The 12,240-nt window shown below is 52.3% G+C and overlaps 1 protein-coding gene across 1 annotated transcript in view; it reads right to left on the reverse strand.

Moving 5' to 3' along the window:
• The window catches only part of LOC103766342 (perilipin-3), a 6,107-nt gene extending 4,563 nt beyond the window's left edge, over positions 1-1,544 (reverse strand). The window contains exons 1-3 of the mRNA XM_029963876.1: positions 1,485-1,544; positions 842-1,037; positions 181-263 (exon numbers count right to left, since the gene is read on the reverse strand). Of these exons, the coding sequence (XP_029819736.1) occupies positions 181-263; positions 842-1,037; positions 1,485-1,544 (339 nt within the window). The remainder of the gene's footprint in view (positions 1-180; positions 264-841; positions 1,038-1,484) is intronic.
• Between the last annotated feature and the right edge of the window lie 10,696 nt (positions 1,545-12,240).

Raw genomic sequence — 12,240 nt, forward strand, 5'->3', positions numbered from 1 at the left:
ACATGTTCACTCCCACCACTGAAGGCACCTCTGCAGCTTTCCCCAGCTGGCAGTGCCTCCTCTAACCCCTTCCAGGGACTGGCCTGACACAGCCCTGCTGAAGTTTATTCCCCCATATTCTTCTGTACCCAAAACAGGTCCATCAAGCCATGGCTTCCCCAGGAAAAGCCTTTTCTCTACCTTGTCTGCTGGCTGCTGAAGGAAGGGCAAGTTCTCCTCTAGCTGATCCAGTCCTTTGCAGGCATATTCATTCACAAGTGCAACTAGAAGAGACAACAGGTACCAGTTTATTCTTCAGTTTGGGGAGGGAGTTTTGATCCTACAATGCCCAGGTCAGGATAGACCCATGAAAGCAAGGCCAAAAAATATAAATCACCATTCTAGGGTGGTTGTCTCATTAAAAACCCTACAATTTGGATGGGTTCAAATAGTCTCCACTTTGCCTTTCCAGCTTTCTAGCTATAAAATTTCCTCCAGCTGGAGTGTAATGGTTTTAAATAGAGTGCAATGGGTTTAAAGGGTTCAAAAATGTTGGGATGAGCCAGACTGAGCTATATCCCAGATGGACACTGCTCCCACCAGCTGGGATGGTCAGAACTTGGGAGTGACAGAGAAAGAAAAGGCAGTTTCTACTTTGTAACTTAAAGAGACCAACTTGTTTCTGCCAGTAACACTTTTGTGTCCATGAAATTCAGCATCCAGGAGCTGCTGAGTGGGAGACCCAGCACCAGAATGAACTAGACCAGGTGCTGTAGGAGCTGGGGATCACCCACCAGGCACATGAAAGCCCCCTCCCCACCTCCTCCTCTGTTCCAAGGGTCTCTTCAGCCCCTGCACTCACTGTGGGGCTCCAGCTGGTTCAGGATGGGCTGTGCCCCTCCGACCACACTGCCCACTGCCACGGCAGCCACCGTCTCAGCCACGTTGCAGACCCCACTGAGGCAAGGGTGGGACTCCTTGGTGTGGTTGTAGGCAGAGGAGACCAGGTTGAAGGCAGAGTTGAGCAAGGGCAAGCTGGTCACTCGGTTGACAGCGCTCTGAAACCCAGGAGAAACAGGGGCATCAGAGCCCAGCCTCGAGCTGGGGGGTGGACACAGCCATGAGTCTGTCCAGAAAGGTCCCAAGGGCACAGCAAATCCACCTCCTAATCCTTCTTAAACTCAGGGCTGGGAATACTCATCCCAAGGCCTCTACCAAGCCAGGGTTAACAGTCTGAGCTCTGGGCTCGTGGGTTCTGAGTCACACTGGTTTCAGCACCCAAGCAGATGTGGAAGTAGGACCTGTAAGCTCATGTTTCAGAATTACTTGCATCACTTGAGCCAGTCCTGAAGCTCTCTGGAGCCAAACAGTTGCCTCCTGTGTTAAGGGAGTTTCGATTTGGCCACAGCTTCGTGTGGTTTATCTTTCTGTGCCCCCAGCCTGGTTTTGGGGAGGGGCTGGCAAAAGTTTTCCAGAGTGTTGTTTAGTGTTGCTCTGGCACCTACCACTTGCTGCTGCTCCTCAGCCTTCAGCAGGTCTGCTTTTGGGGTCTTTCCTGAGGCCATACTGAATTCAGCTGCAGCTGAAAGGAAAAACAAGGGTTTAACTGCATGAGTACAACTTCATCTCCTCCAGTGAAATAAAATCCTACCAAAGCAGAGGGCAACAAAGCTGGGATCCACCCTTCAGCTGTGCCAGGGGAGGTTCAGGTTGGGCATCAGGAAGAATTTCCTCACAGAAAGGGTTGTTAAACATCACAAGGGGCTGCCCAGTGACCATCCCTGGAGGTGTTCAAGGGACAACTGGACATGGCACTCAGTGCTCTGGACAATCAAAGGTTGGACTCAGTCTTGGAGGTCTTTTCCAACCTCCATGATTCTGCATTCTAGAAACATCAGTGTGGCATCACTTTCTTGCAAGTGTGTGAAGGTATCTGAGAGGCTCCATGATTTATGATGGGCAAATATCTACACAGGGCCAGGACTGTGTTCAGTCACCTCCCTGAGGCCCCAAACAGCCACCACTTTAAACAGCCACCTACTTATTTTATTGCTGGTAACATTGCACTGGCTAAAAGGTGCAGGTTGGAAATAGGTGAGAACTGTCTTATCTGTCATGTGTTTGCTCTGGGTGGTGGGGTGACCATGGCTGGACACCAGACACCCACCAAAACCACTCCATCACTGCCCTCCTCAGCTGGGCAGGGCAGAGAAAACATAACAAAAGGTGGAGATATTATATATATGTCATATATATAAATATAGCATAGGTGGACATAAGGACAGGGAGGGATCACTCACCAATTATTGTCATGGGCAAAACAGGCTCAACTTGGGGAAAGTCATTTGTTACCAATCAAATCAGAGTGGGATAATGAGGAATAAACCCAGACCTTAAAACAACTTCCTCCCACCCCTCCCTGCTTCCCAGGCTCAACTTCACTCCTGAGTTCTCCACCCCCTCCCACCCAGCAGTGCAAAGGGACAGGGAATGGGGGTTGTTTATAGCCCCTTTTCTCTGGAGTATCCTCTGCAATGGACATTCAGATGAGTTACTTTGGAGTCACCTCCCTTTGCCTGTGTTCATAGGGAAGGACTTTTTTCAGCTTCTCCAGCACTGCCAACTCCAGCACCACTGGCAGGCTCTGGGATGGACATGAAAATCCTGTGGAGTTTTCCCAGGAGGATGAGCCAGGTTTCCCAGCTGCAGCATTCCAGCTTGAATCTTACCTTCCCATCCTACTAAACAGGAGATCTGCCCTCACTTCCTGTGAAACCAAGGCTCAGAGGCATTCTCATGACATAACGGGATTAAAGAAGAGTAAAATGATGCAATAATTTAAATGTGTGTTGACCTCCCCAGGACAGACCTCAGTTGGTATCTGGACACTCCAGTATTGGCAATAAATCCAGGATTAGGAGAAATCCAGCCTTAGTCAGGCACAGCAGGGATTTGTGCACATTTGTTCTTCAGTACAGAGTCTGCTTTCCTCTCCTCTACCAGTTAATTCCTATTCTCAGATTTGCTGTAGCATTTTCCAGTGGGAAACCCTCAAACCAAAATTCCTCCCAGACTGGATTCCCAAGCCACACACTGCTCCAGGCTCCCTGGCAGACTCTACCCAAAAAAACTTGCCATCTCATTCATGGCAGAGCCCATTGTCTTGTTTCTTGTGTTTTCTTTGCCTTGTGTAAGGTTTTTATTTTACTGAGAAAAGGGAACAGAGAGCTGTGGAGAAGCAGTGAAACCACCAATTGTGAGCCCTGGGCTGGGCTCTGACACTGTCCAGAAACATCTCAGGAGGTGACTTGGCAAAACATCAAATATTGCTGCATTAACCACTCAATTAGTCAGAATTCAGTGAGATTTGAGCAGGGCAGGGATGCAGAGTGGTACAGCACAAGTTGTCCCACAAGTTGTCACCTCCAGCCCCTTCCACAGCCAGGAGCCACAACATTCCTCTGGGAATCCCACCTCATTTAACTGCACAGCAAAAGCAGCTTGAACTTCACCAGGCTGGGAGAACTTGCAGAAAACTTCTCCCACCAAAGCAGGGCTTGAATGTCAAAATCTCAGTCCCAAAGTCTGGGGTTTGGTGTCAGTGGTTGTTCCTCTTGCTTTGCTTTGGAGCAGGTTTGCTGTTCCTTTGAGTCCAGTCAGGCTGACTCAGGGCCAAAGCACAGCTCTTTCAACACCACCACAAACAACCCCTTTGCTCAGTTATTTTACTTCCAGACAGGTGGGAAAAGCTCAAACTGTGGAGTTTGACAGTGTGGTCTCAGTGTCAGCACAGACAGGGAGGAAGAGGAGAGGATGGAAATCAGAAATAACTCCTTGGCTGATATAAAACCTGATAGAAGGTTAGAATCCACCTCTGAAGTACAGAGGATTAATTATGGATGCAGCCTTGCCAGGGGTAATCCTTCAGCAGTCATGTCAGAACAAGGTTTGCTCTCTGTGTAGGAGAAATCCACGTGTTGCAACACCAGGATTTGCAGTGTGGGCAAATCTCCACAAACCCACAGCGTGGTTTTATTTTCTCTTTCCCCTGCAAAAGTGCTGGGCAGCCCTTGTTTTACTTCAGAGTGCAGGAAAACACAGTGCTTGGCAACTCTGGGTCAGCTGATCCAGAGGGCACAGCAGGATTTTGCTGGGAGTGGAAGTCCCAGCAGGCAGAGGAGCAGGAACAGCATCACTGGTTGCTTTGGTTGTGGTTTGCTTCATATGAAAGTGAAGAGCAGATGATTTCATACCGTTGCTACATCAGAAACATTAGGTCACTGCTGGAGAAAGCTCTTGAAACGGTGGTTTCAGGGCGATGAAACTCTGCAGTTGCACTTTTCTGGGATCAAGGGCTGAACTGCTGATTGTTGCCCAGTTGGGCACAGGTCTGAAGTCAGTGAAGGAGCAAGGGCTGGCACCAAACAGCAGGATAGTGGCACCAAACCCACCCAGTTGCTCCATTTCCCTGCCTTGGTCAGGCTCATCCCACACTGGCCTGGCAGAAGAGCCAGTGCCTTTCCTGCTGGGATCAGCACCTCCCTGATTTCTCTCACTCTGACTGTGACCAGTGTACACAGAGCTGGTTCTTTAACTCCCCTTGGCTGAAGGGTTCCTATTTTCCCTGTGGAAAGCAGCTCTGCTCCATGAAAACAGGCTGCTGGTGTGTTGTCCTGCAGACACCAGTAGGATCTTCATGCTCAGGAAGCTTTTCTCCCTTCCAGAGGGATTTTACCTTGGGAAGACAGAGCCACAGCCAGGGTGGCTGGTTGAGGAGCTTAATTGCTGATTCCTTATTGACCATTGAGGAAAACAAAGCTAAATTTAGTGCTTTAGATCTGAGCAGGGAGGGCTAATCAGGACAGAGGTATTTGTGGTTAAAGCACTTACCTACATTCCTGTCGAGATTTGCCACTGATACCCCAGTTCCCAAAAATGCACAATTAGGTCACAGGATGTCTGTGGGGAATGGGCTGCAAATGCTCCTGAGGGCAAAGGCTCTTTTAGGAGGAGCATCCAATGGTTTCCAGCTTTGGCCTCAGGGCATTAGTTTCGGGGTGACTGGCAGAGGTGCCCCTCTCACCTTTCTGGATAAACCAGCAGCGTTAGGGAAGCTCAAAGATCAAAAAGCCATCTCTGCAGATCAGGCAGGGCTTCCCACACACACCCTTCCAACAGGAATTAAACACCACAACCAGTGGCCATCACTGGGTCAGTGTCTCCTTGGAAAAGAGATATTTTAAGGAAGAGGAGAGGAAGTTCTAATTAAAACAGCTTCTCAGCACTTCTTCCCAGTTTTTCCAGGAGGGACAGACCTCTTGGTTTCAGCTGGAAGCTGTACCTTGCAGAGCAAGCAGCTCAACACATTTTCATCTGGAAGTTTCAGCAGAACCAGCTCCAGTGATTGAAATCCTTCCCAGCCATCCCCAGTCCCAGGCAGCCACCACCACATTGAAAATCCTGTTAGTCCTGAGAAACACTGAACTGATCCAGCTTGCCAGTGCTCCCTCCAGGGATTCCTGCACGGCTGCAGGGACACGGGGCTCTTGAGCAAGAGGTTCAGTCCCTTTGTCACCCAGCCACCCCCTTCCCAAACACCATTATCGTGCCAACACCAAACCATCATGTGAAAAGGCCTCAGGCAGTGCTGTCACAGGAAGGGAATGCCCAACTGATCACCTGCAGCACCCACTGCTTCCCACACCATCACCCTGGGGGTGTCCCTCACGTGCTGCCCCTGGGTGGGAGTCACCTCCTGGCACAGCCGGGATGTTCGGCGGACAACAACTGGAAAAGAGCTTTTAAACCCAAAACTTCTCAATCACAGAGCCACGGAGTTACCAGGGAGCCATCTCAGAGCTAGGAAGGAGCCTTCGGGGAAGGATTTGAGTCCCGGGATGGTTTGGGTTGGAAAGGACCTTAAAGATCATCTCATTCCACCCCCCAAGCCTTCCAGCCCTTCCCCAAGGCACACAGACACATCATGACAGTGTAAAATATCACCTTTGGCCTCAAAAAGCCAAGACACCCCCAAATCCCCAGACAGCAGCAGGGACACAGCACTCAGTTCCGTGATTTTCCAGGGAGCTGGAAAAGCCCCGTGGGCACACACACAGCCCCGGGGCCAGGAGCCAAGGGCTGGAGGGATGGAGCCAGACCCACCCCAGCCTCCAACCCAGCAAGGGCTGCGAAGAGCCCCCCAAGAAAGGGGCTGCAGAACCCCTGCGAGAGCAGAGGCAGCCTTGGGGAGTCCCCCCTCCAACCCCAAGACAAGTCACAAACCCCACACTTGGTTTTTAAGCTGCCCCTCCTTGCACTCCAGCCCAGCCTTACCTGGCTCAGCCCAACCTCAGCAACTCCTCCACTCCCGGCACTGGCAGGACTGGGAGCACCGGGCGTCGCCCCAAATAAATACCCCAGGGGGCTGATGGGCAGCTCAGGGAGCCAATTGGGAGGCTGCAGGTGCCACCCTGGTGCCAATTGGGGAGGCGAGCGTGGAGAGATGGGGCGGATGGTGGGGGGGTGGCAGGGATGGGTCTGGGGCTCCTTCAGGCCCTGGGGGCTATGGAACAGCTGCTGTTTTGTCCCTCCAGGCATGGGACCACACACGCTGACAGGTGTGGTCCCAGGGGAGGTCTGGTGGGTCCCTCAGGGTCCTGGGGGCGTGGGGGTGCTGGCTGTTGTCGCCCCAGCAAGGGACACAGCTAGACAGGTGTCTGCCAGGGGAGGGTCCCCTGGGCCCCTCAGGCGCCCTGGGGGCTGTGGGAAGCGTTGGCTGTTTGTTCCCCCCAGCAGGGACACACCTGACAGGGTGCCCCAGGGGACCCTGTTGGAGGGTGTCCATGCCCCAGAGCTTTGGCTTTGGGATCATGGAGTCACAGAATATCCTGAGTGGGAAAAGACCCCCAAGGATCATCAGTCCAACTCCTGGCCCTGCCCAGACACCCCAGCAATCCCACCCTGTCCCTCAGAGCGTTGTCCAAACCCTCCTGGAGCTCTGGAAGCCTGGGGAGCCTGGTCAGTGCCCCAGCACCCTCTGGGGGAAGAACCTCCTCCTGAGATCCAACCTAACACTCCCCTGTGGAGAGGGATGTGCCTCCTGACATGGCAGGTGCTGAGGGACACAGGCACTGGAATTCTACAGGGATCATCCCCATGGTTGTGAAGAACTTCACTGTGAGGGTGACTGAGCCCTGGCTGCCCAGAGAGGCTTTGGAGTCTCCTCTGGAGGTATTAAAGAGCACAATCCTGAGGAGGGTGCTCAGGGGACCCTGAGCAGGGATGTGGGGCTGGATGAGCCCCAGTGCTCCCTTCCAGCCTGAGCCATTCCATGTTCCTGTGAAATGGGCTCATCCAGGGTCAGCTACAGGCACTGCTCCTGTTCCCATGTTTCCCATGGTTCCTATTTGGCTACACCTCAGAGCTGGATGATCCTGCTGCCACCATGTCACCCCAAACATTGCTCCTGGAGCCAGGAAAGGCCTGGCTGGAGTGAGCTGTTCCTGCAAACACTGGGGCAAAGCCCTGCTCGTGGAGGGCAAGCCCTGGAGCTGCACTGGGAGGAGGGTGCTGGGGCAGGAGTTGAGCCCCTGATTGTCCCCTGGCTGCTCTTGGGCTCCTCCTTGCAGGATATCACAGAGGTTGCCAAGAAGTCCCAGGGAAGGAGGATGTGGAGTTTGTGATGTGAAAACATCACTCAGCCCCCGTGTTTTCTTGCCAAATCTCTCCTGTCCTGCAGCACAGGTTCTGTCCCTCCCCAAGGAGTCTCTCCCACCCTCAGCCTGTTCCTGTCTCCAGCAAACACCTGATGGTGAAACCTTCTGTTTCTCCACTTTGCTGTGATTTTCAAGATGGGAGTTGATTTTTGGTTTTTTTTTTTTACCTGCAGAGGGCCCAGCAATGCAGGACTCTGGGGAGTTCAGTGGTTTTTAATAGCTATAAACAAATACCCAAAGCTCCAGTTAATGCTTCTTTTCTCTTCCATTTGTGCCTTTTCATCTCCAGCTCTCAAAAACTGGTTTGAAAGCATCAATTAAGCTTCCTGTTGTCTGTCTGCAAGATCGGTGGGGGAGGAAACTGAGGCACAGGTAAGAATTACCTGAAGTCTTCTAATGCTATTAAACTGACTGAGTCACCTTGTTTTTGGCCACTGAATGCAGGAGACCTTGGGTCTGGTTCTGTGCTGCCATGAGGGCAGGAGAGCAGGAGGGTTTTTGGAAAATGTGCTGTTAAGCCGACAAAAATGTCAACAATTATCACTCCTCAGCTTTGAGGGTGGAAGGAATCCCCATCCTGTCAGGCTTAGCATGGAGCTGTTGGCTGAAAAGGCCTCTGGAGGTCAGGAATTCCAGCCTGCTGCCAGGCCAGGTGGGCTGTGGGATCTGTCTGGCTGAGCCTTGTAACCTGCCAGGGATGGAGATCTCACACTGGGTGTGGGATCCTTTGGATCTGGGTATTCCATTATGCTCCTAAGGGAGAAGCAGTTCCCAATGTCCACTCTGAGCTTCAAATGGTGGCTTTTGCCTCTTGTTTTAACACTGCTGAAAGCAGTTTTTGTGCATTTGTCTGTGTGACATAAACTTCATATTCTGTTATCACCCGGGAACCTTGTATAGAATCCCAGAACCCCAGAATGGTTTGGGTTGGAAGGGACTTTATGGATCATTTTCTTCCACCCCCTGCCATGGGCAGGGACACCTTCCACTATCCCAGGTTGCTCCAACCTGGCCTTGGACAATTCCAGGGATCCAGGGGCAGCCACAGCTTCTCTGGGCAACCTGTGCCAGGGCCTCCCCAGCCTCTCAGCCAAGAATTTCTTCCTAATCTCTAGTCTAAACATGCCCAGTTTAGAAATGTTTGTTGCAGTTCTGAAGTGTTTGATATCTTATGCTAAAATCAAAGCTGAAGGGTGACTTTTAACAATTGTGATGAGTTGCAGGGAAAATAAGACATGTTCTTGTCTCTTGTGTATCCTCTGATGAGCTGATGAAATGTGGGGGGGTTTTGCAGGGAACTGGGATTCAAGAAATGAGTCCTGTGTGTTTTTTTCTGGGTGTTGGCCTGACATGCACAGTGCTGCTTCCTCAGGTAAAGTGTCAGGGATCAAACTGTCTGGGTTCGTGGGTGTGAAGTGCCCAAGTGGGCCAGTTGTGGTGGTGATGGTGAAAGTCTCATGAGACAGGTTGTATTTCATCACCTAAGTGGGTGATCCAGGAGACACCTTCATGTGGCTGCAGTGGGGCACAGAGGAATGTGAGCAGAAGTGGCAAGTGGCACATTAACACAAGTGTTAATTATAATTAACCAGGCAGTGTTTAATATCTAATGAGTGGCTTTGATAGTAGGGTAAAATACCGATGCCCAGAGCTCCTGCTTGGTGGTAGAACAGGCTCAGAACACTGAATTTTGGGGGTTGCCACGCCAGGGCAAAGCCTTACCTGGTCATCTCTGTGGCCCTTGTTACTGTCTAAAACCCAGAGATTTAAATCTGAGCTAAAACCAGCACGGAGAGCTTTGGTGGGCGTGGGAAGGGCGTGGGAGGAAGCGGAGAAACACGTTTGGGGAAGGGAAAGGGAGCAGTGTGGGCTGGAGCATCAGGAACTGCAGCCCTGTGCAAAGCTGCAGCTTTGGGACACGGGGCAGAACCCTCCAGGTGGCTGAGAGGTGTGACCCCCACCTCCTGTGCCTGTCAGGAGCCAGGAGATCCCCCCCTCTGCAGCCCTGCAGCTTTGCAGCTCTCCTTCCAGCTGCCTCCTGGCTCTGCCTGGGGACAAACCCTCTCCAGCCTCCTTATCCCTTGTCCCAGTCCTGCTTGGATTTCTGTTGAGCAGAAACCCTGCAGGGATGTGAAGGATTTGGAGGATCAGGCCCTTCTCTTGGGTGCCAGCTGTTGGGAGCAGCTCCTTTCCCTGCTCTGAGCTGCGTCACAGCTCAACATTGTCCCTTTGGGGACCAGAGGCCACACGTGACACTGGAGTTCCCCTCTGCAACCATTCACCTGCTGCAAAGGAAATGATCTCCCTGATCTCCCGAGGCATTTACTCCACCAGGACCTGCCAGGAGCCCATGGTCACCTGCCCTGGGGCGGGCACAGGCACGAGAGGTGGTGATTCAGGGCTGAGCCATGTGTTGCTTTGATTCTGCTCCCTGGTTAAACCCTTGGGCTTCCAGCAACCTGCCTGAGCAGCTCTGTGTGGCTGAGCCTCCAGCACAGCCTTGGCTGGAGCCCACTGAGGGGATGAGGTTGGCTCAGTGCCACTCCTTGCTGTGCCAAGCCCTCAAGGTGTTTGCTGACAGCCCTCTCTTCACTTCACCAGCTTCCTCACATTCCTGTTTTCCTCTCCTCCACCATTTTGCCTCGTGATCCTCGGGGAAGGGGTGCCAGGAATAGTTTCAGCTGGTCACATCACCTCAAAGAACTCTTTCTTCCCCCTCGTGCTCCAGCTTCCTGCACTGCAGCAGTTGGTGGGGCTCACTGGAGCACCTTAGGGGGCTTACTTAAGTTAAGTTGTTGAGTTAAACAACACTTAGGGAATGTTGAGTGTCCTTGAGATGGTCCAGCAGGGCTGGGGGTCAGGATTCAGAGCAGAGGGATGGAGGCAGGGCCGTGGCAGGAGGAGATTCCTTGCAGGATCCTGCCTGTCAGCTTCTCTCTCCAGTCTTTGCCTGATGACCTCTGAAGGCAACAGCCCTCAAAGTGCCCTGGCCTCCTGAAAACAACCCTCCAGGGACTACCAAAAGCTTCAGCCCAGCTCCTGCCTCCCAGCCAACCTTCCTGGTCCCTCCTGGTCCTTCAGAGCATTCTCCTGATTCAGGACATGCTGCAGCTCTCTGCTGCCCTCCCCCTGCCTCAGCTCAAAAGGACTCTCCTGTCTCCTGTGCCTGGATTCCCAGCTCACCTGGAGGGTTCTCCAGCCCCTTCTTCCCTTCCAGCAGCTCACCCGAGTTCTCCAGCCCCTGTTCCCTTTCCAGCCCCTTCTTTCCTTCCAGCAGCAGCCCTGGGTCCCTCAGCCCCTGCTCCCCTTCCAGCAGCTCATCCAACAGGCAGGTGGTGGCAGGTTCCTGCTCCCCTTCCAGCTGCTGTGCCCTCGTGGAAGGGAACAGCCTGATGGTTCCTGGCTGCTCTCCCAGTACTCCAGTTCACCTTTCTGCTGCTTTTCAGGCTGCAGGATGGTTTCCTGCATGCCCAGCTGCTCCTCCTTCTGCTCCTGCACTTTTGCCTCCTGCCTGAGGTCGAGATGAGGTGGGGTCATTTAATGCTGGTTGGTTTTGGTGGGTGAGAGAGGGGATGTCACCTGGGCCTGCCAAATGTGTCCCCTCCATCTCAGGTCCTTGCTGAGACCCTACTTTTGCTTCCCCAGAGACACAGGCCTCCTTTGCACTCCCCAGTCTTGGAGTTTGGCCCAGTTCTTTTGGAAATTGGGCTCTGGATCATCCCAGAAAACATGTGGGGACTGGAACACACCTGCACTGCTCCCCCTTTCCTGTGGCCCCACTGCTTCCCCTGGGGGAAGGTTTCTCTCTGTGCTCCATGTGACAGGACTGACTCATCCCTTGGCCTTGGGAACAGCTATGCAAGGAATATGTGTTTGTAAAAGCATAAATGTCAGTGCCTGTGTCCTGCTTTTGGCTGGGATGGAGTTAATTTTCCTCCCAGTAGCTGTGTTTTGGATTTAGGATGGGAGCAATGTTGATAACACACCGATGTTGTGGTTGTTGCTGAGTTGTGCTTACTCTGAGGCAAGGAATTCTCAGTTTCCCAGGGGCTCAGGGAGCTGGGGGGGAGCACAGCCAGGACAACTGAGGGATATTCCATTCCATAAACACCCTGCCCAGTAGAGAAACAGGGAAGGGGCCAATTGGGGCCAATCCCCCTGCTGTGGGACGAGTCAGTGGGTGCTGAGCAACTGTTGTGCTGCTCTTGTTTCCCTTGGGTTTCATTCCTCCCTTTCTCCTTTTCACTAAAATTATTAGAATTATTATCATTACTATTATTACAATTCTTCTTCACCCAAGACTTGTTTTAATCAGCTGGTGGTTCTCATGTACAGGCCTGGACTTTGGTTTCTCCTAAAACATTCTGCCAAAACTTCACTTTGAGCAATAGTCCCATGGCCTGGGAGTCTGTCAGAACTTTGTCCTGCTAAGTGCATCTCTTTGGAAATGAATTCAACAATTCTTTAAGGTTCCCTAAACTGAACTGGATGTCCCTGCTGGCAGAATTCATATTGTTTCCTCGTACCAGGTGGCAAAACAGTGTTT

This window comes from Manacus vitellinus, unplaced genomic scaffold, assembly GCF_001715985.3.
Source record: "Manacus vitellinus isolate BGI_N305 unplaced genomic scaffold, ASM171598v3 scaffold_64_pilon, whole genome shotgun sequence".
Taxonomy (NCBI): Eukaryota; Metazoa; Chordata; class Aves; order Passeriformes; family Pipridae; genus Manacus; species Manacus vitellinus.